General features: G+C 37.7%; 4 protein-coding genes across 9 annotated transcripts in view; 1 reads left to right on the top strand and 3 right to left on the bottom strand.

The window, feature by feature from the left end:
* Positions 1–25,415, top strand: part of LOC105276633 — an 89,686-nt gene that overhangs the window by 10,653 nt on the left and 53,618 nt on the right. The window lies entirely within an intron of this gene.
* LOC113562670 lies at positions 15,860–18,309 on the bottom strand. 3 transcript variants are annotated; one of them, XM_026972713.1, is made up of 3 exons: positions 17,865–18,309; positions 16,866–17,309; positions 15,860–16,687 (listed from the first exon to the last, which is right to left on the bottom strand). In XM_026972713.1, the coding sequence occupies exon 3, from the start codon at positions 16,681–16,683 to the stop codon at positions 16,093–16,095; it is 591 nt and encodes a 196-aa protein (XP_026828514.1). In that variant the 5' UTR covers positions 16,684–16,687; positions 16,866–17,309; positions 17,865–18,309; the 3' UTR covers positions 15,860–16,092. The 3 variants fall into 3 exon arrangements, with proteins under 3 accessions (XP_026828514.1, XP_026828513.1, XP_026828512.1); XM_026972712.1 differs by having other exon boundaries at positions 16,866–17,351; positions 17,454–18,309; XM_026972711.1 differs by having other exon boundaries at positions 16,866–18,309.
* LOC113562647 lies at positions 20,051–24,241 on the bottom strand. Its single transcript, XM_026972627.1, has one exon. The coding sequence runs from the start codon at positions 24,239–24,241 to the stop codon at positions 20,051–20,053; it is 4,191 nt and encodes a 1,396-aa protein (XP_026828428.1).
* Positions 24,332–25,258, bottom strand: LOC113562648. Its single transcript, XM_026972628.1, has one exon. It carries the CDS (start codon positions 25,256–25,258, stop codon positions 24,332–24,334), a length of 927 nt encoding a protein of 308 aa, XP_026828429.1.

Genomic DNA, 25,415 nt, shown 5'->3' on the forward strand with positions numbered 1-25,415 from the left:
AACGTGAGTCCCCTTGCCTCTCACGATTTGGGGTGCTTGATTATCATGAGTCCCCTTGCCTCTCACGATTTGGGGTGCTACTCGCGACTCATTATTTAGATTGATTGAAACATCTTACAACAAATGTTCGAATTGTTGCCCTTGAACTGCTTGGCAATGTGCCAATCTATGATAAAAACTTGAAATCGAATTCCTGTAAGTTTCCTCTGGTATGGCGTCTATTTCACGGGTTATCCTATTCCGCAAATCATCTAAATCTTGAGGCTTCGTAGTGTAGACCTTCCCTTTTAAGTACCCCCAAAAGAAATAATCTAGAGGATTCAGGTCTGGAGATCTAGCTGGCCATTCAATGGAACCTCTACGCCCGATCCGTCTGTCAGGAAATGTTTCGTCCAAATATCGACGAACGTTAACTCCATAATGTGGAGGAGCCCCATCCTGTTGAAAGTAAATGTCATCAAAATTACCATCTGCTGAATTCCGTATGGCTGGTATAATTTGTTCTTGAAGCATGTTTTCATACATCTGAGCTGTTAAATTGCCCTCGATGAAAAATGGCCCAACTGGTCTACCGTTGAAAATACCAGCCCACACATTAACTTTTTGGGGATGTTGGGTGTGAGTATCTCTCATCCAATGAGGATTATCATCACTCCAATATCTGTTATTTTGTCTATTTACTTGTCCATTTAACTCAAATGTGGCCTCATCGGAGAAGATAATGTTGTTGAGGAGTAAAGGATCATCGTTAATCATCTGCATAATAATTTCACAAAAATCCACTCGTCTGTCAAAGTCATCTTCAGATAGTTCCTGAACCAAACGGATTTTATATGGATACCATTTGTTGAGCTTTAGAATTTTATGTACAGATCCAACCCCAATTTCATGCTCTTGTGAAACGCGAGGTATGCAATAATGAGGATCTTCGACGAATGACTGTAAGACACTTAACGTTTTTTCATCATTCGTTGCTGACTTAGGTCTACCAGGTTTTTCACCATCTTTAACACTACCAGTTTCCTCAAAACGTTGAATTGTACGTACAACAGTACTTTTGGAGATGGGATTTTCCTCTACTCTGAAAGTTTCATTAAATAGTCGCAATACCTGCCTATAACCTCTTTGTAGATCACCCCACCCTCGCATTATTAACAGAGATATTCGTTCTCGTTCAGTGAGGTGTGCCATGTTTGAGTTAACTACCTATTTGAACTCAGAAAATGAACTAAATTATGAGTGAACAATGCGAATGGCCGCACTCGTCTTTGACTCGTGCGTCCAACTTCCGAGATTTGGGCGATTTCTACTTCCTCCGCACTTGTATCGTAATGTACTATTTACCCATGTTTTACATGATATCTAGAGGGTTCTTTAATGATTGATTGAATTGTCGCAATTATTTAGTTAACTATTGAAACTGAGCATAACTCCCCTGTTCACTCATAATTTAGTTCATTTTCGAGTGGAGTTTTGTGAAATTATGATGCAGATGATTAACGATGATCCTTTACTCCTCAACAACATTATCTTCTCCGATGAGGCCACATTTGAGTTAAATGGACAAGTAAATAGACAAAATAACAGATATTGGAGTGATGATAATCCTCATTGGATGAGAGATACTCACACCCAACATCCCCAAAAAGTTAATGTGTGGGCTGGTATTTTCAACGGTAGACCAGTTGGGCCATTTTTCATCGAGGGCAATTTAACAGCTCAGATGTATGAAAACATGCTTCAAGAACAAATTATACCAGCCATACGGAATTCAGCAGATGGTAATTTTGATGACATTTACTTTCAACAGGATGGGGCTCCTCCACATTATGGAGTTAACGTTCGTCGATATTTGGACGAAACATTTCCTGACAGACGGATCGGGCGTAGAGGTGCCATTGAATGGCCAGCTAGATCTCCAGACCTGAATCCTCTAGATTATTTCTTTTGGGGGTACTTAAAAGGGAAGGTCTACACTACGAAGCCTCAAGATTTAGATGATTTGCGGAATAGGATAACCCGTGAAATAGACGCCATACCAGAGGAAACTTACAGGAATTCGATTTCAAGTTTTTATCATAGATTGGCACATTGCCAAGCAGTTCAAGGGCAACAATTCGAACATTTGTTGTAAGATGTTTCAATCAATCTAAATAATGAGTCGCGAGTAGCACCCCAAATCGTGAGAGGCAAGGGGACTCATGATAATCAAGCACCCCAAATCGTGAGAGGCAAGGGGACTCACGTTAATCAAGCACCCCAAATCGTGAGAGGCAAGGGGTCTCACAATAATCAAGCACCCCAAATCGTGAGAGGCAAGGGGTCTCACGATAATCAAGCACCCCAAGGGGGCAGATTCTCACCACGTCCACGTTCGTTGTCCCTGGATAAGACTAAGAGTGAGAGAAACCAACAACTGTGATTTGATAAAGGTCAAAAGGCTTGAAGATCAGCCTTGGATGTCATTTTGACCATCACAAGATTACATATCTGAACGTAAAATTTCCCGCTCTTTCCAAATCCGGGGTCAAAAATAGCAATTCCCATTAAAAAAACGCAAATTGACCTTCAAATAACCTTCAAGGTCGAGATCAAGGTCAAATTTGAGGTCACAAAAAAACAGAACTTTATGAACCATAAAACTTTTGTTCGGGTCATTTTTCCTTATGATGCATAGATTCTGAGATAGGGGGTGGGTCCGATACTTTTCGAAAGCCCTGTATTATATATATATATAACATATAATATATATACATTATATATATTTTTATATATAATATATACATATAATATATGTACATGTATATGAAAATATATAAAAATAGCAACTAATATATACAAATAAGAAACAAACAAGAAATATTTATTCTCCACTGAATAATATTAATTTATTATAAACATATCTATTTGTTAAAACAATATTTAATGACACTTTTCATGAAATGCGTTCTGACAAGTAAGAAAACTTATTAATAGATCATTATAATGATCTATTTAGTCAACAAAAATATATTTCCTCTACGTAAATGTAATAGTATAGCGTGTAGTATTACCAACTAAACAACAAATGATATAGTTGATTGCCGATAGGTGACACTACTAGTGGTCCATATAAACATGGCCGACGATCAAATCCCCCTCCCCTCCATTGCTTCATACCCCGCACCCATAGTAGACCCTAATGCTCCTTCCTTCAAGTCCGTGAATACGGATGATGCAAAATTATACAAGAGTGGAAAACATGACATTTGGTGAATTCAGTGCAGAATTGCTAATATTCCAAATTCTATTCCAGAAACTATACCAGTGATATACAGGGTGCTCCCGAATTAAATGGCCAAACTGAAAAGATTCAGTATCTCAAAACAAAACAAAATTTTCCTCTGGAAGTATGCTCGCAAACGCTTCGTTCAAGAGATATTCACTTCTGAAGTTCGGATACTTATTGATGGGTTTTGATCGGAATGCTGCAATCTGACGGCGTATTCACAACAAGTAGCGTTAGCATTTGTTTACGGTGCGAACAAAAACTTTTAAATGATCTTTGATCTTCGAAACAAAAAAAGAAAACAACAAGAGATAAATAACGACCAATAACTGGCACTTAATTGAAATTTATTAAATTTATTAAATGATAAGGGTCAGAAGTATGACCGAAACGTTGTGATTTAATAAATTTCAATTAAGTGCCAGTTATTGGTCGTTATTTATCTCTTGTTGTTTGCATTCATCACTGGCGAAAAATAAGCACCTCATCCTTTGTAAACAAAACAAGGAGACAATAAAGCTCCGTCCATTTATAGCAAATAATTGTCAGCAGTGATACCAGAAATGGGATGCGGTAGCATGCGGTAGCATTGGGTGGGGGATAGAGTGGGGATTTCGCCATGCACCGACACATAGATAGTGTGCGGCGCGAAATCATCCCCACTCCAGAGAAAAATTTTGTATTGTTTTGAGATACTGAATCTATATTTTCAGTTTGGCTATTTAATCCGGGAACACCCTGTATAAAGGTCCGAAAAAACCTAACACTGCAGAAAAGTTTTTCCAGCATTGTAACTCAGATTTACATGAAATGTTTAATGAGGGTGGTATTATCTTTAAAAATAGAACATTTTCAATAAAATTACGATGCTTTATTGTAGATGCGCCAGCTAGAGCATTTATTTTAGGGTATAAAAGTTACCGTTCTTCCTCTCCGTGTTCAAAATATACAGTTGACGGGTTTATTATTGGAAAGCATATGGTACTTAGAGGCGTTGAGCATACGCGTCGCACAAATGAGGAGTACATACAACAAATAGATCAAGATCATCACAAATGCTCAAGTCCATTACTTCACTTGCCTATTGATATGATGAAAGATGTTGTTTTCGAATATATGCATATGTGTTGCCTAGAAGTAATGAAGAAATTAACTTTAACGTGGTCACGCGGGGCTTATACAAAAAACACCAAATTATCAGCAATTGAAATCCAAATTATTTCAAACAGATTGAAAATTCTGTCTAAGTATTGCCCACGAAAAGTTACTAGCCGTGTTGAATCACTTGTTCACTGTGATCAATTCAAAGCCACTTCATAGTGGCGTCAAATTATATGTTGGAGTTGTGTGCTTTAAAAGTATTATTAAAGATTACGTATATGATCATTTTTTACTTTTCCATATCTCCGTGCGCGTTTTTGTATCGGCAATATATAATACAAATAGAAATCTTCTTTTTTCCGAAATGACTATTAAAAGATTTGTGTTACTTTGTGAAGACATTTATGGATCAACTTTTTTATCGTATAATATACATGGACTTTTATATTTAGTCAAAAATGTATTCCAATTTGGTCCTTTAGATAGTTACTCTCCCAGACAGCACAAAATGTCCTCAGGATCATTCTGAATATGTCCAGGACGATTCAGGATATTTCGAGGATGTTTTAAGATATGATTCTAAATTTGTTTTATGAAAATTTAGTATGCATTTATAATTATTTTCAATTATGTAGAATATTTAACATAATTAGAAATTTTGAATATTGTAATAAAATATAAATATCCCATAAATATCCAATGGATAACCACAGGATGTTTGTAAAATATCTGGTCTGTCTATATTATGTCAGATAGCTTATAACGTCCTAAAATTACCCTAAACACATCCAGGATATCCTGAGATTCCCGCCTCTAATTCACCAAGCGACCGATAGATGGCCAGGCCAGGCGTGACGTTCTCGCAAGAAACATTTGCGTTATCACCTTATAAATAACCATCCGGAAAACCGATCCAGTACTCTTTTCTTCTTCTTTTCTTTTGAAATCATTATTGCTTGAAGTGATATTTCATTCTAAAAGAGTGAGATTCCACTACACGAAATTTAAAGAGTAATTCATAAAATATAAAAATCTATTTTTTTACAAAAATGTGACTTAACTCTGTCTATCTTTGAAGCACTGATATGTAGAATTGATAAATACCAATACAGCACAGAAATCAATTAGGACATATATCCTGTGGACGTCCCTGCGACGTCCCCTGGAGCTTCTATGCTGTATGGGTTTCGTCCTTGAAACGTACGAATAATATCCCAAACATATCCTATAGAAATCCTTAGGATATTTCATAGGATTTCCCTCGATATTCTAGAGGATCATATACGGCTATCATTTCCTCTTCCTCGGGACATCCAGAGGAGATCTAAGGATTAAAATGGGATATCCTCAGGATATCACACATGTACGTCCTGGATGTTCTTCGGATGTCCTTAGGACATCCTTGTGCTGTCTGGGTTGGTTACTCAGCCTTTCCATACGAAAGTAGCATGGTTTCTTTCAGAAAAATGTGTAGAAAACCACATCTTTTCTTATAGCAAATTGCTGCAAGACGTGCAGAGCAAGAACAGTGCAAACTAAAATTGATTGTACAAGGTAATTACATAAAAGTGTGGAAAAAACACGCGGAAGGTCCATTAATACCTCATGCTGACAATAATTCTAGAACTTATGACCAACACAAATTTGTAAAGTATCAGGATATGACAATTGGTGTTGTGTACACGACAATTGTTGTATTTTATTAGACTCAAGTATATGTTGTGTAAAAAATATTTTACAACATGAAAATAATTATTTTATTGCCGTTAATAAGTTTTTGCAAGTAACAGATTTGTATAGTATTGGCATTACCTCATTCTCAGTTGTCATTTACAAGTGTTCTGAATTAGCTCATGATTATGATATTATTCCAGTAGAAAATTATCAAGACTAAATGTTTTAGAATGCCTTATTGGACTTGTCTCTCTAAGAAAGTAAGTGACGAAGTAATGTTAGATAACGTAGTAAAAGACAAATTTGTTGTCGCAGTAATGCAATAATAAGAAACAAAATAATTTATTATTAAATCTAATAATTTATTTTGTTACTATCATTATACTAGCCTATATAATATTGTTATATAAATAATAAAAATAAACTTTACATTTATCACTATGAAAAGTGATTATCGAAAATAAATATTGTTTGCCTAAACGTTTTGTCACATCATGTATCCTCATCTATATCTATATCTATACTAATATACAGGGTGGGGCAGTTAAGGTGTTACAGACTTATATCTCGGAAACGAAGCATTTTAGAGAAAAATGTTTCAGACAAAAGTTGCAGGGTTGGAAGGGGGCCACTCAGTGGAGGTAACAGATTGGTCATTCGTGGTCATTTTCAAGGTCATTTAAAGGTCAAGTCCAATTTTTAAACAGGAACCCATACTTTTTATTGCAGATTCTGATTCTCCGTCGAAAAGTAAGTAACTTTTGTTGGAAACATTTTTTTTTAAATGCCCTCCTCATCCCGAAAACACAGGTTCAACCTTTGGTGGACCAATGATAATAACTCGCTTTATAACAGACACTGAAGTTTTTTTTAGTATTTTACTGTTTACCGTCAGCATTAGCGTTACCCAGTGTGCACCACGTGGAGGTTGCTGATCGGATTTGCACACCTTGTGGCCCTGAAAAAGGCCGGTTGCTTCGCTTTACACTAATCCATGAGATGTTCAAAATGTCCTCCAGCATTTTCTAAACATAATATACTTCTTCTTCTGAAATTACGTACTGCTTCTTAGTGTAAAGCAGAGCAATCGGCCCTTTTCAGGGCCACAAGGTGTGCAAATCCGATCAGCAACCTCCACGTGGTGCACACTGGGTAACGCTAATGCTGACGGTAAACAGTAAAATACTAAAAAAAAAACTTCAGTGTCTGTTATAAAGCGAGTTATTATCATTGGTCCACCAAAGGTTGAACCTGTGTTTTCGGGATGAGGAGGGCATTTAAAAAAAAATGTTTCCAACAAAAGTTACTTACTTTTCGACGGAGAATCAGAATCTGCAATAAAAAGTATGGGTTTCTGTTTAAAAAATTGGACTTGACCTTTAAATGACCTTGAAAATGACCACGAATGACCAATCTGTTACCTCCACTGAGTGGCCCCCTTCCAACCCTGCAACTTTTGTCTGAAACATTTTTCTCTAAAATGCTTCGTTTCCGAGATATAAGTCTGTAACACCTTAACTGCCCCACCCTGTATAAAGAGGTAAAGTTTGTTCCATTGTTCGGGGTAATCTCAGAAACTACTAAATCGATTTGAAAAAATCTTTCACTGGTGGATAGCTTAGATCTTCCTGAGTAACATAGACTATGTGCAATCCTCTTGCAGCTTCTAAAAATAACGAGCGCGCGAAGCGCGCGAGGAACAAGCGCCATCTAGTATTATTATAAAAGAAGGTTTGTAACTCTCTGTACATGTCAGGAATCAGTGTCTATTGATTGAAATACACACTGTAGTTTCGTTTAACGTTTTGTGTTTATTGCACTTTTGTGTAACAACGTCTTTTTCGTATATCTCACTGTAATGCTATTATAGTCGCTTAGATCGGCAACGCCTAGGAGGCATGTAGCCTCTGAGCCGACCACGGGTCACGCACTTGTGTAATATTTTTTGAGAGCGCACAAGTGACTTAACGAAACACGAAACGGCAACGAACCTCTAGCAAGAAGATTGTTACGGCACGCGAACTGTAATGATCCGGAGATCTTTCTATTCCACTAGTCGAAAAGCTTCTGACTCTGATCGCGTCCTGTCCCATTGTCTGAGCCTCTTTTTCCTAATTCCGAGAAGGGGTAAAGACCGCCCCGAAAAAAACACCCCGGGTGATTTCATTGGATAGCTCTAATCTAACAAGTAAACCTACCCAAGTGGAACACTCCGATTTTTTTCAAATTTGGCACAAATGTAGAACTTTGAAAAATATTTGACCCATATTTTTTCATTTGTGCTCTAAAGCGGTTTTAAGGGTAGTTATTACCCTTCCAATTTTCACCCTCCTATCATCAATAAGTACAATAAACATATATAAGAAACAAAATTTAATATAAAATATATGTTTCTGGATCGCTAATTGTGAATATGAAGTCAGATTTGCATAATTAGTTGTTTAAATAATAAATTGTTTCAACAAAATAGCAAAAAAGTTGAAAAAATCAAGCGTCGCGACGCCAAGTACATAAAAAAATAAATAGCCGCTTGATATAGCACTGGCGTGACATCGTCGAGGTGCTACCAAGTAGCTTATCCGGAATTTACATCATTTGACAGGTCACATAAACTTGTGATTAAAATATCTCAGGAACTAAAGCCGTAATAAAAAATCTAACGGCACTTTTATAATATAATATGGGTGCACGCTTTCGAACGCGATCAATTAGAATTAAATTGGTGCAGGCAATCCTGAGATATTGCAATCGTTATGTTAAAACTGTGACGTTTTGGTTTTCATAGAATTCAGACCACTCACGTACGTATGCTCGCACAAACACATGCAAAGCGATTTTGTCCCTCAAGCTGGCGTTCACACATGCGTTCATACATGCACGATTTAATTTATTCGACGACGACGTTGCACGACGACGACGACGACGTTGCACGACGACGACGACGACGACGATGACGACTTTGCACCACGTCGATGTTGACGACGACGACAACGACGACGACGATGACGTTGCACCACGTCGATGTTGACGACGTTGCACCACGTCGACGACGACGACGACGTTGCACCACATCGACGTGCTGCAACGTCATACGGCAACGTCGTCGTGGTCGTGGTCGTCGTCGTCGTTGACGTGGTGCAACGTCGTCGTCGTCGTCGACGTGGTGCAACGTCGTCGTCGTCATCGATGTGGTGCAACGAAAACAAAAATACAAAATCGCTTTGAATGTGTATGCGCGAACATATGTACGTGAGTCTGAACCTGATTTCGGAAAAGAAGAAGAACGAAACGTCACAATTCTAACATTTAATTACAATATTTCAGGATTAACTGAACCATTTTTATTTGGAGTGGTCGCAACCGAAAGCTTGCACCCATATTATCTTATAAAAGTGCCGTTAGATTTTTGATTACGGCTTTAGTTCCTGAAATAGTTTAATCATAAGTTTATGTGACATGTCAAATGATATGAATTCCAGATAAGCTATACGTTAGCACTTGACGTCTATGTACTGAACTTGGTAATGCTCAATGTTTATGCAGTGACTCTCATTGTTCGGTACCTTATTTTTTATTTTTATGTACTTTTCTATAAAAACATTAAAAATTAATGAAATATAAAACATTTTTACAAAAAGTAATGAGATCCCTCTAAAAAACCTTACAAAGGTAAAAGAATACGCCAAGTACATAAAAAAGCAAAACCAAATATGATGAAATCCATAGTTAACTAACCAAGTACCTAGAAGCAATTCAGTTTGAGGATTTGTAATTTAAAATAATACTTGGCGTGCCCGGGTCGCATTGGACATGCATTCTTCTAAATTTGGACTGCCTTGAGTATTTTCACTAATGACTCGTAAATCTTTGTATTTGGTAATATTAAAACAAATACGTTTACAGTTTTGCACATTAGCGGAGTGATTATAAATATCCCTTTTCATTACTCACTCAATACAAATAATTTACACATAGAGTTTACACAAATTATAGGTAGGACGTACGTTTTAATGCGACTCGGGCACGCCAAGTATTATTTCAAATTACAAATCCTCAAACTGAATTGCTTCTAGGTACTTGGCTAGTTAACTATGGATTTCATCATATTTGGTTTTGCTTTTTTATGTACTTGGCGTATTCTTTTACCTTTGTAAGGTTTTTTAGAGGGATACAGTATAGTGACGTTCGTTAAGATTTAACATATTATAAGAGTAAGTGATACTTAAATATGGCGTCAAATTTGTTAAATGCATTGCTTTAAATTATTCGAACAATAAACGGTTCAAACAAATCAGGAAGAAGATTGAAAAACATTGAAGTATGCTATTTGCAAATAAAATTATTAAAAATCTAGTAATACTGTATCTCACATTTTGTTTCCTTACTACTGTAATAAATAGGTTTTATATAAAAATATTAAAAGAGAATCTTTACGTCAATAACATATGTAATGAACAACTCCCAAATCCTCTATAATTTAAGCCGCTACAGCACACTTCAATGTTTTTCAATCTTCTTCCTGATTTGTTTGAACCGTTTATTGTTCGAATAATTTAAAGCAATGCATTTAACAAATTTGACGCCATATTTAAGTATCACTTACTCTTATAATGGGGGACAAGATGGCGGTTGGTGAGGTGGGAAGTGTAGAATAAGGCTCTAAAAGAAAAAGGGGAGATAAGTGAGAGTAAGTGACAAAGGAGGAAGAAATTGAGAGAAAGGATGGAGAGAGAGCGGAGGAGATAGGGCAAATGGAGAAGAAGAAAAAGGAAGAGGAGGAGAGGAGAAAGAGTGGATTGAAAGGACAGGTAGGAGTGGTGTGTTGAAAGAAAGGAGTGTTCGGGATGTTAAGGTGAAGAGAGAGGAAAGTATGAGAGAAGCGGAAAGAAGGAGGAGAGGAGATGAGAGGCACGAAGAAGGAGAAGAGAGAGAGGAGAATGAGAGGAGAGAGAGTGGAGGAGAGTTACGAGAATAGAGGAGAAAGAGGTTAAAAGGATGGAAATGATTACGTAAGATAGCAGGGACACAAAGAAGGGCGGTAGGTAAAACAGGAAGATGGAGGTAGTAAGAACGGAACTCGGTAGAGGGCGGCAGAAGGAGATGATCGAAGCTGGAAATCGAAGGCATGGTCGATGGTTGACACGTGAATCGAGGATCAGGCAAGGAGAGGTTAGTGAGGGAAGAGAAAAGAGGAAAGTGAATGGAGAATGGAAGGAGCGAAAAAGGTTAGAGAAGAAATAAAGGAGATGAAGGAGATGATGGGCAAGATGATGGAGATGATGGGAAAGATGATGGTGATGATGAAAGGGATGAAGGAGGGAGAGGAAGAAAGGGCGAAACAGGAGAATGAAAGGGAAAAGAGGTTAGAAGGAGCGGAGGGATGCAGGTCGGAGGTGAGGAGAGAGGAAGAAAGGAAGAGCGGAGAGAAGGAGAAAAGGAAGCTGAGAGGAGTAGAAGATGAAAAGCAGGAGGGAGAGATGAGAAAGAAGAGTGAAGAGGTGACAAGGGCAAAAGAAGAAGGAAGAATGAGAAGAGATGGAGAGGAAAGTGGAGGGGTGAGACGTGAGAAAGAAGAGGAGAGGAAGAGGAAGATAGAAGAGGAAGGTGCGGTGGATGAAGAGGAAGAAGAGTGGTGGAGAGAAGTGGAGAAGAGCGAGGAAAAAAGAAGGGAGAGGGAGGAGATAGGGAAGATAAGAGAGGTGGAAAGAAGGGAAAGAAAGGAGATAGGGAGAGCGGGAGAGCGAGAGAGCGAGTGAATGAGAGAGCAAAAAAGCCAGTGAATGAGAGAGTGAGAGGGCGAGAGAGCGAGTGAATGCGTGCGCGAGAGCCAGTGAATGAGAAACCGAGAGGGCGTGAGTGACAGGACCATGTCGACGACGACGACGACGACGACGAAGAGCTCAAAGTAATACCAGCTTCAGCGTTTGAAAAGTGTTTTGAGGACTTAAGGGGGCATATACGTTTGGAGCCCCCCAAAAAGGGCATTTTTCATGAATTTTTTGCAGAGCCAAGACACAAACTATAAAAATGGGACTTGTTGCATAATAAAGTACACCTTTTGTACTTCTTATACAAATTTTATTGAAATAATAGTGTTACAAAATCTTCCCCCTCCACCGTCGTGTAGTTAACCGTGCACGCGATTCGTCATTCCGCGGAGTATCGGAAACAGTCGATACTATTGATAGCGAGCGCGAATCGCCCGGCGCGTAGAGCGGCCGTACGACCGTAGTGCGTAGGCGCGGAGGAATACTCGTCGCGGCGCGCAGATTCAAGTTTCTTAGCAACCGATTCAACAAGCGGAGGAGAAAGGAGTTTTTTTGTTCGAGGCAGTTTTTTTTGTCTTCCCGTGTGTGTGACTGGAGAGATTGAAAGCGGTGGAATTGTCCAAAGAGGTTTTTGATGATCAAATCGGAGAGAAAGGATCACTGTACACGAGACGATTACTAACGAACCTGCTCAGCCAGATTAGTTACGAATCGAAAGGGCGAGGAGATAAGTATCATACGCTTTTTGGCGGTGAACCGATCCGTTCGATTCGGAGTGCTCATTTTGGAGAGACCGCCATTACGGCATCACGAATATAGCAGCAAAGTCAAGCCCCTTTTCTGGATGCAGGGCAATCGGTTGATACAGTTTCATGTGTTTAACAATCTTTCTTGGTTGATTCCCGTTAATATCATTTCAATATATTCACTTAATGTTAAAACAACGATTATAGTTGTATCATGCATTTTTTACTGTTGTTGGTTTACGAACACATTATTATTTTTTTCTTGCATGGTTCAACGTCGTTTATTATTATCTTATTCAACAAATTATGCATTTACCGATGTCGTACGATTGTAATCCCGATCATATTCTTCTGGTCTGTTCGTGAAATGCTCTATCACTGATTTGTCTGTGGTTATCTGTATTTATCTGTATGATTTTTCCTGTGTATACGTAACTGATTATTTTCTGTGAATGTTCACCTATGTCTTTCTATGATATTTTGCATACCGATGCACATTTGTAATTATTGAGTTTTTGAAGGTTTTCATCCTTGGCATGCGTTCACCTCAGTTATTCATATAATTCAAGGATTTTTTCTCAAGTTAAAGTTATATTGCATTTTTTGGTTAATTCAAAGAATATTCTTCTCCGTATTATTGCACGTCCACATTTCTGATACCTCTTCGGTTAATGGCTAACTATCAATTACCGCTTATGTTTGTGCATTTAACGGGTTTTTATTCATAGTATACGTGCCTATTATTCTGATCGGATTTATCCAAGCGTTAATTATTGTTTTACACCTGCGTTATTGTATTTAATTATTCATGTATGGTTTATGTTCACCCTTATTCCCATGTGTTCGTCATATTATCGTATAACATATCTTTCATTATTTTATTTTTATGAATTGATGCATTTATATGAGTTATGTCTTGCAAATGTTCACACTTACAAGGAAAGGTACGGAAGTATCCCCCTCCGATTTTGATGAGCTTTGAATATGTTGTTTTCCAGCTCAAAATAAGGGACATGTATTTTTTTATACGTGCCCTAACTCACTTTTAGGGGGTTAAACACCCCTTTGAAAAAGTCGGTGTTTATCTTTCGAGGCGAATATCTTGGAAACTATTAAACATAGAAAAATTGTTTTCGAATAAAAATGAATGGCTTTGAGAGTACTTTAAAAGAGAATAAGGAACAAAATTTTTTAGTTTCTTATTTTTTTAAATACCCCCACCACTCATCATTTTTTTTCAGAATTTTGAAATTTTGTTATCACCAATAGAAAGCTTATTTTTTTATGAATTCAACCATGTATAATAAAGTTGCGTTCCGAGAAATCATTTTCGAGAATTAATTACAAACGCCTCCGTATATACGCTATTTGTGCCCGTCCATGTGACCGATTTCTTTACGCAACACATTTTGTCCGCATCTTCTCTTAATAACAGATGACTACATCATAACTGGTAAAACATATTTTGTAACGAACAAAAGAGAACTTTAATATGTCAAAAGTCAAGTTGAATGCGTCGTGTAACAGATTACTATGCGGCGAGACAGACTCATTTTAGAGGCTTCCTTCATTAATAACAATAGACGGATAGATGTATACATTACATGTTGCACTTATTTATTACTTATTGTTTTAGGTAGAAATGATAGTAATATCTTAAGACATCATAGATCGCAGCTATTTCTATAACTTTAATTTAAAATCTACGGAAAAGATGAAATAGGTGGAAAAATTGAATTGTAATAGAACAATACAAGAACGTTGTAAGTGATATGAAATAGATAATGTAGACATATATATCATTTGAGCAGTAGTATAAAATGCCGTCACTTTGCCAGCGTCACTCTAGTACATTACACTGTCTTATCATGTACTATTATCGCAGTATGTTTTGTACGACCTTTTACTATTAATGGGCAAGAGCAGCATTATGGCAGAGAATATTTAGTAATATGTTTATTAGAAAATAGAACAAAGATCAGATCTGTTCATAATGCTGGAGAGCATAGCAGAGATATTGGACAGTTAAGAAATCGTGTAGAATTTATACGTAATAGAGATAGTAGAGATGAAAGTCATCGATGAGTCAGAATAAATAATACGTAAATGAAAATTAAGATTTTTTTCAAGAAAGGTAACTAAACTTTAAATACTTATATAATTTAAATAATAAAATAAAAAAGTAATATGTATCAAAATATAATAATTGTTTTACAATTTTAACTTACAATTGTAGTTTGCAACTAATTGTAAAAGGAGTACGGTAATGACGAGGAAGTACAGGCATGTGCTATGGGATCCCTGGTAATGGAAGTCTGCACCTATCTTCTAGTTTGGTCGAGGAATAGTATAAGGGAAAAATAGAAATAAACACACATATATTATATTATATATTTGTTTATTAAATTATATATATTTTATCAATGTTTTTATTGATGAAAATAAACAATTTTGTTATAATATGTAATATAATGTATTGTGTAACAATATTGAAACAAAATTACAAATAAAACAAATTGTTAATACAATTTGGAATAATGTAAATATTTATGGGTCAAAATTATAACAAAGATGATGGCCATGAAAGAAATGTTGTATACAAAGAGATTTCTTACACCATGCGCAAGTAATTATAGCAATGCCGCCACAAACATCGCATGTCGGTTTAAAATTTGTTTTAAAACAAAAGTCAACTGGCGTTTCAAATTCCGCTGGTCTATGTTCTATAACCGCTTTTATACCATGCATATTTAAATACATTTCTAAATCTTGGTGATGAAAATTGAAAATGTGTTAATGATTGTAATTTTAAAATGGCATCTCGCGAATGAAGGTTGATTTCTAAATCTAGAAGTATGACAATATCCGAAAAATGTTTTATAAAATTTTTCCACAAGCGAAAACCATACACATCTAATGGTTGTATTCGACCCGTTGTCCCTGCTGGTATAGTTAGAAAAAATGCATCTTCTGCAGATTCTGGTTTATTTCTTGCAATTACATTTGGACAATGTCCACTCCAAGAATCCAGTAACAAAACCGATTTAGAACCAACATTTGGAAAATAAACTTCTCTTAACCAAATCTCAAAATGATGTGATGTTAATTTTCCAGATTGAGAAGCCATAACATAAATATTGTTTTCTCTAAACATTACTTCTTGTACTCTCGGACCGAATGATCCAGTGCGTTCTTTTAAAACAATAAAAAGAGGCGATAATAATCTACCATCAGCTGAAATTGTCGGTTGTATAGTGTAACTATGTGTAGTTGCCGATATCGACCGTGCCGTGCACTCAACCTTTTTTGTACCTTGGATTGCTAAAGAACGACCAGAGTGAAATTCTAATTGAAATCCGCTTTGATCTGAATTATAAACATTTTCAAGTCCATAGCGCGTAATATAATCTTTAACATTGTCAATAAACCTATTGCTTTCGGTTATCAGATTTTCTTTTGATTGCAAAGTCTTTTTTGTAACAAATTTTGTAATTTTTCGGGAAACAATATTATGTGCTAGCTTAAATCTTTTTACCTATCCAATTGATGCTGTAAATCCTGGTGCATTTATTTCCTGTTGCGCTTTCAGGGCCCATCGAGTAATATCAGTGTCGTGAATAATTACTCCTTTCTCAAGACCTTCTTTGAATTTCTCTAATGTATATGATGCAATTTCTTTCAGCTTCTGCAATCTAGTTCCACCTCTATTCACTTGTTCTTGCCATCTTCGTAATTGACGTAAGGATGTAACTTTCCGAAATCTATGTTTCACAGACTCGAGAGGTTTTGTCTTAATTGAATTAACAGGTTTCCAAAACTCAACAGCATTTCTTTTATATTCAATTGGAATATCATCATTTACACATATCATTTCCTTTACATATGTTATTTCGTTTTCATTTTCTTCTTTCTCTGCTACTGGTTCTGTTTCAGGTATATCAAATGAATTTTCAAAATCAAGAGAATCTTCTTCTTCAATTTCGTATTTATCCTCGTACATTTTTTGCAGCATGTTTTCTATTTTCTCTTTTACTTCCATTTCCTCATTTGTAACAGGAGTTTGTGGCAAATTAAAAGTAGCAGCAGTAAACAGCAGTATTATGACGTTTCTCGGATTGAATTGCATTTTGCTTTAAAAATTATACACAATAAATTACGTACATACATGCATACATGTTTAAAACATAATTAATAATCGTGCTTAAAGAATAGTAACACATTTTATTGTATTTACATTATAATACGGCATTTAAATAAATATTTTATTTTATTCTCATTTTAATAACAAGCATACATAGTATTGCGTACCTTTTTTAAAATATTTGTTTTTCAAGGGAGGTCTGTTTCAATAAAGAAGTTGAATAACGTAATACATAAACGTCTGCGTATTTTCTACATATTTTCTACAAAAGATCCGAAGTACCAAGAAATATCTTTGCTATACTGTAAGAAAAACATGACTAATATAAAGTTATATTATATTTGACAAAAAATAATAAAATTGTAAAATTGTGAAAAAAACATATAAAGATTAGTAGACATTTTCAAAATATCAATACATACCTACTACTCGTAGCTATTAATAATTCACACTGATAATAGTACACGATAAGACAGTGTAACGTACTAGAGTGACGCTGGCAAAGTGACGGCATTTTATACTACTGCTCAAATGATATATATGTCTACATTATCTATTTCATATCACTTACAACGTTCTTGTATTGTTCTATTACAATTCAATTTTTCCACCTATTTCATCTTTTCCGTACTCCTTTTACATTTAGTTGCAAACTACAATTGTAAGTTAAAATTGTAAAACAATTATTATATTTTGATACATATTACTTTTTTATTTTATTATTTAAATTATATAAGTATTTAAAGTTTAGTTACCTTTCTTGAAAAAAATCTTAATTTTCATTTACGTATTATTTATTCTGACTCATCGATGACTTTCATCTCTACTATCTCTATTACGTATAAATTCTACACGATTTCTTAACTGTCCAATATCTCTGCTATGCTCTCCAGCATTATGAACAGATCTGATCTTTGTTCTATTTTCTAATAAACATATTACTAAATATTCTCTGCCATAATGCTGCTCTTGCCCATTAATAGTAAAAGGTCGTACAAAACATACTGCGATAATAGTACATGATAAGACAGTGTAATGTACTAGAGTGACGCTGGCAAAGTGACGGCATTTTATACTACTGCTCAAATGATATATATGTCTACATTATCTATTTCATATCACTTACAACGTTCTTGTATTGTTCTATTACAATTCAATTTTTCCACCTATTTCATCTTTTCCGTAGATTTTAAATTAAAGTTATAGAAATAGCTGCGATCTATGATGTCTTAAGATATTACTATCATTTCTACCTAAAACAATAAGTAATAAATAAGTGCAACATGTAATGTATACATCTATCCGTCTATTGTTATTAATGAAGGAAGCCTCTAAAATGAGTCTGTCTCGCCGCATAGTAATCTGTTACACGACGCATTCAACTTGACTTTTGACATATTAAAGTTCTCTTTTGTTCGTTACAAAATATGTTTTACCAGTTATGATGTAGTCATCTGTTATTAAGAGAAGATGCGGACAAAATGTGTTGCGTAAAGAAATCGGTCACATGGACGGGCACAAATAGCGTATATACGGAGGCGTTTGTAATTAATTCTCGAAAATGATTTCTCGGAACGCAACTTTATTATACATGGTTGAATTCATAAAAAAATAAGCTTTCTATTGGTGATAACAAAATTTCAAAATTCTGAAAAAAAATGATGAGTGGTGGGGGTATTTAAAAAAATAAGAAACTAAAAAATTTTGTTCCTTATTCTCTTTTAAAGTACTCTCAAAGCCATTCATTTTTTATTCGAAAACAATTTTTCTATGTTTAATAGTTTCCAAGATATTCGCCTCGAAAGATAAACACCGACTTTTTCAAAGGGGTGTTTAACCCCCTAAAAGTGAGTTAGGGCACGTATAAAAAAATACATGTCCCTTATTTTGAGCTGGAAAACAACATATTCAAAGTTCATCAAAATCGGAGGGGGACACTTCCGTACCTTTCCTTGTTAGTAATATGTATTTTCCATCGTGTGACGAAGTCACGCGCATCCTACGCCAATGCAATCCGCAAAGCGAGCGCGACGCCACTGCGGGTCGCGAAAGAGCCGCCGATTCCGCTTCCCCACCGCGGCGACCCCCCCGCACCACGCTACCAGACCCCGCACCCCCAAACCGGCAATATATAAGCGCGGCGAGCGAAGAAACCGACACCATTTCCCGACCAGAGCGCTCCGACTCTGGCCTTCCGTGTCCGCGTATTGAGCGACAACCGATCCTGCAACTCCACCGCAAGCCCGCGTATGAACGTCACTCCACCGCAAGCCCGCGTACTGAGCGGCACTCCACCGCAAGCCCGCGTACTGAGCGGCACTCCACCGCAAGCCCGCGTACTGAGCGGCACTCCACCGCAAGCCCGCGTACTGAGCGGCACTCCACCGCAAGCCCGCGTATTGAGCGGCACTCCACCGCAAGCCCGCGTACTGAGCGGCCCTTAGTTCTAAGTTCGCGTATTCCGTCGCTAGTTATAAGTTCGCGCATTCCGTCGTTGGTTGTAAGTCCGACGTTCAATATGTATTATCCGGAATAGAACCTGAATAAATCCACGTTCTCTTATCAACCGAGGCTACTCACTCAACTACCCGCCCTATCGCATACGATCTCACCGACCTGGGTTACTCGCGAGCTATCCGTTGCACAGCGGTACGTTACAATCGTATTGGCGTTTGACTGATTGCTAACCATTTTATGCATTAATTGAGACCTCTCAATGGTTTATTTTTTGGCATGTGTTCACATTTCTTTGCTATGTATTTATCATATTGGCGTATGACCGATCTCAACTATTTATCTTACGAATGATACATTTGTTTTGTGAAGCTTCCGTGCCTCGTGCGCGGTGTCGCACCTTTCGATGCAATCGAGCCACGACCCTGTGTCGTGTCGATCCGCCGCGTCTGTAATGACGCCCTCGTCTCCACGTATTTCCAGGTGGGGCGAGAAAATATTTTGAGCTTCGTTTTACTTATTATATTTAGAGCACAAACGAGTTTACTTTTTACAGTCCACTAATCGCACTATATAGAAATATACTTGGGCTGCTTCTGCTTCTGTTCGCATGCCCGTACGGACTCGTTCTGATTCTACGAGCTCGCGATCGCGTCGCGCGACTCGGGAAAAACAACGAAACGGCGACAATAGCCCAGTGACGTACGACGCCGCGAAATACCCAAACGAAATCATAATAAAAAAAAAGCGATATATAAAAAAGTACGGAACATATCCCGCCCCCCTTGAAAGTACTAACTTTCAAAACGATATAAATAATGTCTAACACTAAACAAAACGCACAACGTATAAATGCTACCTAATACTAAATAAAACGCAAACGCAACAACAACTATACTTAATCTAACGGAAGTATGGCCAATTTCGCCAGTGGCCTGGTAATAAGTCCCTTTACAGTCTTCACTGTTGCGGCTCGAACAACGCCATCATCGCCAGGATGTATATTTTGCACCCTGCCGAGCACCCATTGAGTGGGTCCTAAATTAGGCTGCTGAATAAGTACCAATTGGTCAACCTTCAGCGGCGATCCCTTGTTGATTTTCCATTTCGATCTTTCGATGAGCGTATGTAAATACTCCGAGCTCCACCGCTTCCAAAAATGCTGTCGGAGTTGCTCCACTCTTTCCCAGCGTAGCAGTCGATTGGCTGGAACCTCTACAAGGTCAGGGACTGGAAAACTGTTTAACGCTGTGCCAATCAAAAAATGCCCTGGAGTAATACAATGTAAATCATTAGGATCTGTACTAAGCGGTGTCAACGGACGCGAATTCAACATCGCTTCGATCTCGCATAATACAGTTTGTAATTCCTCAAACGTGAGGTTCGCATTACCTACAATTCGATGTAAGTGTGTCTTAACCGATTTTATAGCAGACTCCCATAATCCACCAAAATGAGGCGCATGTGATGGGATAAATTGCCACGCGGTTTCATTATCGCGTAAACAATTTCTGAGCTCGTTGCTCGTCTGATCGCTATTGATGAATTCACTAAACTCTTTCATCTGCCTTTTCGCTCCTACAAATGCTGTTCCGTTATCGGAGTACATGCAATTCGGTTTTCCACGACGTGAAATAAAACGCTTAAACGCACCTAAAAATGCTTGAGATGTCAAATCGCTTACTACCTCTATATGAACTGCCTTTGTCGCGAAACAAACAAATAATGCTACATATGATTTAATAATTTTCGCGTTGCGCCGCTTGGATTCCTTTAGAAACATCGGACCTGCATAGTCTACCCCGGTATGACTAAATGGTCTTGAAACAGTTACTCTATTTTCAGGCAAATTGCCCATTATTGCTTGCGGAATAACTGGCTTATGCTTAAAACAAATGATGCATTCGCGAATAACCTTTCGGGTGATAGAACGTACCGACAATGGCCAAAATCTCGACCTGACAACTGCTATGGTCGCCTGCAATCCCGAATGAAGGTTTCGAATATGTTCACGTTGAATCATGAGCTCAGTAAATTTATGTTTCGGTAACAATATTGGATGGCATGCTTCATAGGCCATATCAGAATTTTTTAATCTTCCTCCTACTCTAATCAAACCATTTGCGTCAAAAAATGGAGATAAAGATAACAAATTGCTCGAATTGCTGATAGGCTTATTTTTGGATAACTGAGCGTACTCCTCTGGAAACGCTTCTCTTTGAATGCTTCTGCAAACAACAATTAAAGCTGCTGCTATTTCCTGATGCGATATAAACTCTCCATTGAATTTACGCCGATGTTCAGGAAGGAATCTTAAACAACGTGCGATGATTCGCAATATCTTGTGTAAATTTGAATACTTAATTAATAAATCATTAATGATAAAAACAGTGACCTTGGAAACTGCGCTTATTATACATTCCTGTTCCGAATGAGCGTCTAATGTACTTGAAAAATTGCTCGGAGGCCAATGATGCTCTTCTACAGCGAAAAAAGAAGGACCATTCCACCAAATACGATTGTTCATCAAGTCGTGAAGAGTGGCTCCACGAGAAATGATATCAGCGGGATTATCGTGTGAAGATATGTGTCTCCATTGATGTGCTTTAGTGAGTCGCTGAACTTCGTCGACTCGATTCGCGATAAAGGTTGGCCACTTGCGTGAAGATGAAGATATCCATTGTAATGTAATTGTGGAATCTGACCATAAAACAATTTGTATTTCGGATAAATCAATTGCAGATCGAACTTTCTCTAATAATTGAGCCAAAAGAACGGCTGCGCATAACTCTAACCTGGGGAGAGTTATCGCCCTAATGGGAGCCACGCGTGATTTAGAGCATAACAACTCTGTTCGATACTCATTTAAATCAATACAACTTCTTATGTAAATGCAAGCCCCGTAAGCACGTTGACTTGCGTCGCAAAAACCATGTAATTGAATGTAGGTTGCTCTTGTACTATATTTGACTTGGCGAGGCAATTTCACTTCACTAATATAAAATAATTGTTGTCGAAAACTCAACCATCTCGCATGGAGATCTTGCGGTAAGGATTCGTCCCATTCTATATTGGATTGCCAAGCGTCTTGAATAATTAACTTTGCTACAACTATGATCGGCCCTAATAGCCCCAGTGGATCGAATAATTTTGAAGCGTCGGACAATACCGTGCGCTTTGTAATACGCCTAACATCGGACGAAACGTTACATTTAAACGTAAACTGATCTGTTGGCGGATGCCATTGCACTCCCAACACCTTCGGCGTGTCATCGCCATGTAACACTACTGTTTCATCAACGGCTCCCTTATGAACCGGTGCTAATTCTGCGTGGTTCGAATGCCATTTACTCAACTCAAAATGACCTCGTCTCAATAATGCTTCAATTTGATCACGTATACGCTTAGCTTCATCAATCGAATCTGCCCCAGTAAGTAAGTCATCGACATAAAAATCTCGAAGCGCACACTCTGAACCTTGCGGAAATTCTGCTGCATGTTTCGCAGCTAAATCTTGAACGCATTCTGTAACTAAAAATGACGCGGAACCCGTACCATGCGTTACGGTAATCAATTCAAATATCTCGATAGGAACACTCGTGTTGTCCCTCCAAAATATGCGTTGCAAACTTCTTTGCGATTCATGTATCAATACTTGGCGATACATTTTTACTATATCCGCCGTGAATACAACTGCATGTGTGCGAAATCTCAAAAGAATCAAAAATAATTCTTGCTGTATCACCGGTCCGACCATCAAAGCATCGTTCAAAGATACTCCCGTAGTGGTTTTGCACGAGGCGTCAAATACCACGCGTAGTTTTACAAACTGATCGGTTTGCTTCCACACCCCGTGGTGCGGCAAGTAAAATGATGTGCTATTATCCTCATCAACCGACGAGACCTTTCTCATATGATCTAAATTAATGTATTCCTTTATAAAATTAACATAATGTTTTTTAAACTCTGGATCACGTTCAAATCGTCTTTCAAGTTGTATAAACCGTTTCAACGCGATTTCCTTTGAATCACCGATCTTTCGTAATACATCATCCTTTACCGGTAACTTTACAATGTAACGACCTTGTTCGTTAATTGATGTATAAATTTTGAAGTGAGCTTCGCAAGCTCGTTCTTCAACCGTACGATTTTCAAAACCGCGAGAAACCTCTTCTAATTGCCAAAACTTACACAACTGATCATGTAATTCCGTGTTACTTATTAACGCTGTTAACGAACGTATTTTTTGTGGTAAAGCCAACGAATTAAATACACGCCCAGCAATGATCCAACCAAGACGCGTTTTTTGTAATGTTAAACTTCCCTTAAACTCCTTGAATTGACCAACACACAACAATTGCCAAAACAAATCTACACCTATTAACAAATCAACATCCGCCGATGAATTGAATTGCGGGTCTGCAAGTTCAATATTACCTGGCAATCCAATCAAATGACGTTTCACGGAAACCGGAGGAATCTTTCCAGTTATCTGGTCCGTAATTATGCATTCAAAACTCGTGGAAAAAGAATTTACTCGTGATTGAAGAGTAACACCAACAATTTGATTAAACATCGTAGATGCATTGTTAATTCCGGTCACACAAGCATTTATTGATCGGGCCTTTAATCCTAATGATTCAAAAAACTTACGTGTAACAAAATTTGCCTGTGAACCGCAGTCAAGAAGAGCGCGACACGACTGACGTGCTCCTCCCTTGTCAATTATGTATACCACTGCGGTAGACAGCAATACCTGATTACATGCGAGAGAACTATGTGCTGCAATCGAAGATTGTCCTTGACTTGACATTTCGGTTGCTTCCTTGGGTGACGAGGAATTCTTTGATTCCTCCTTTGGCTTATCCTCGTTTTTGTCTTGACGATGTAATAATGTATTGTGCCTTGATCGACATATTTTACAAGCTCCGGCATTACAATTTGCCGCAATGTGTCCTGTGGAACGCAAACAATTGAGACATAAACCCTTTTTACGTATTTCGGCTACACGCCGAGCAATAGGTAATGCCAAAAATTCCTTGCACGAATAAACAGCATGTTCATCATTGCAAAATGAACACTTTACCATTGTAAGTAACTAAATGTGATAATTGTTGCTTAGCATTACCTTGTGCATGATAACGAGTATTGTACCCTTTATTAACAACTGTGTTTAACTCTAGTGGTTGTTTCCAAAACTTGACCGCGTATGCGAAACAAACTCTGTAAACTGCTTAAAAGTGGGAATCTCCCCGTTTTTTAATGAAGATTGCCATTCCTTTGCTGTTACGGAATCTAATTTTGAACTAAGAATGTAAACAAGCAAATCGTCCCAGTAATCAACTGGTCTTTTTAATGCCTTTAATGCAAGTATGTGTCTACATGCACCATCTGAAATTTGTCTTAATTCCTTTGAATTTTCTTTGACCATTGCGGGCAAATCCATGATGCCTCTAATATGAGTTTGAATGATAACGCGCTTATTATCGTATCTCTGTCTTAAAATATCCCACGCAACCGCGTAATTGCTGTCCGATATTTCTAAAGCCGCAATGAGACTGGCCGCATCACCAGACAAAGACGCACGTAAATATTGAAATCGCTGAATATTATTTAATGCCTTATTATCGTGTACAATAGCAATAAACATATCGTGGAACGGTAACCATTCCTCATATTTACCCGAAAAAGAAGGTAAGCTTATCTTTGGTAATCGAACACTCGCGGATGAATCTACTTTAGATTCTGATTGAGATGCCGTGGTATGTGACACACTGCTTGATGTGTACCTTCCGGATGTGTTCGCCAACAAACGCCGCATTTGCGCGCGCAATAAATAAAACGCATCTTCAAACGCAATTCTATCTTCCACTTCTTTATCATCTAAAGTCTCGATTTCCGTTTGTACATTATCGTAATCGCACCAATATGCATCTAACCGCTCCCTGCGTTCTTCAATATGTGCTATCACATCTGATGTAATCTGACTAATATTATTCATGAACGTTTGTATACGTGTACACGAACCCTTTATTGTAGCTCGCTTTTTCTTAAGCGCGGAAAAATTTCCCGCCTCGGACGGTTGCGAATCGCGATCTTGAGACATGCTCACCAAAATGCGTAAATTACAATACAACAATAATGATTGGCACAAGCGTATTCAGTTTACCTGACCTCGTGTTGTGATGAAAGCGCGATTCTCGTTGATCGCCGCCGTGTATCGATGTGACCGTTGGAAGTTCCTGGAAGCCGCCCCGCTGCAC

Source organism: Ooceraea biroi, chromosome 9 (assembly GCF_003672135.1).
Source record: "Ooceraea biroi isolate clonal line C1 chromosome 9, Obir_v5.4, whole genome shotgun sequence".
NCBI classification, from domain to species: Eukaryota; Metazoa; Arthropoda; class Insecta; order Hymenoptera; family Formicidae; genus Ooceraea; species Ooceraea biroi.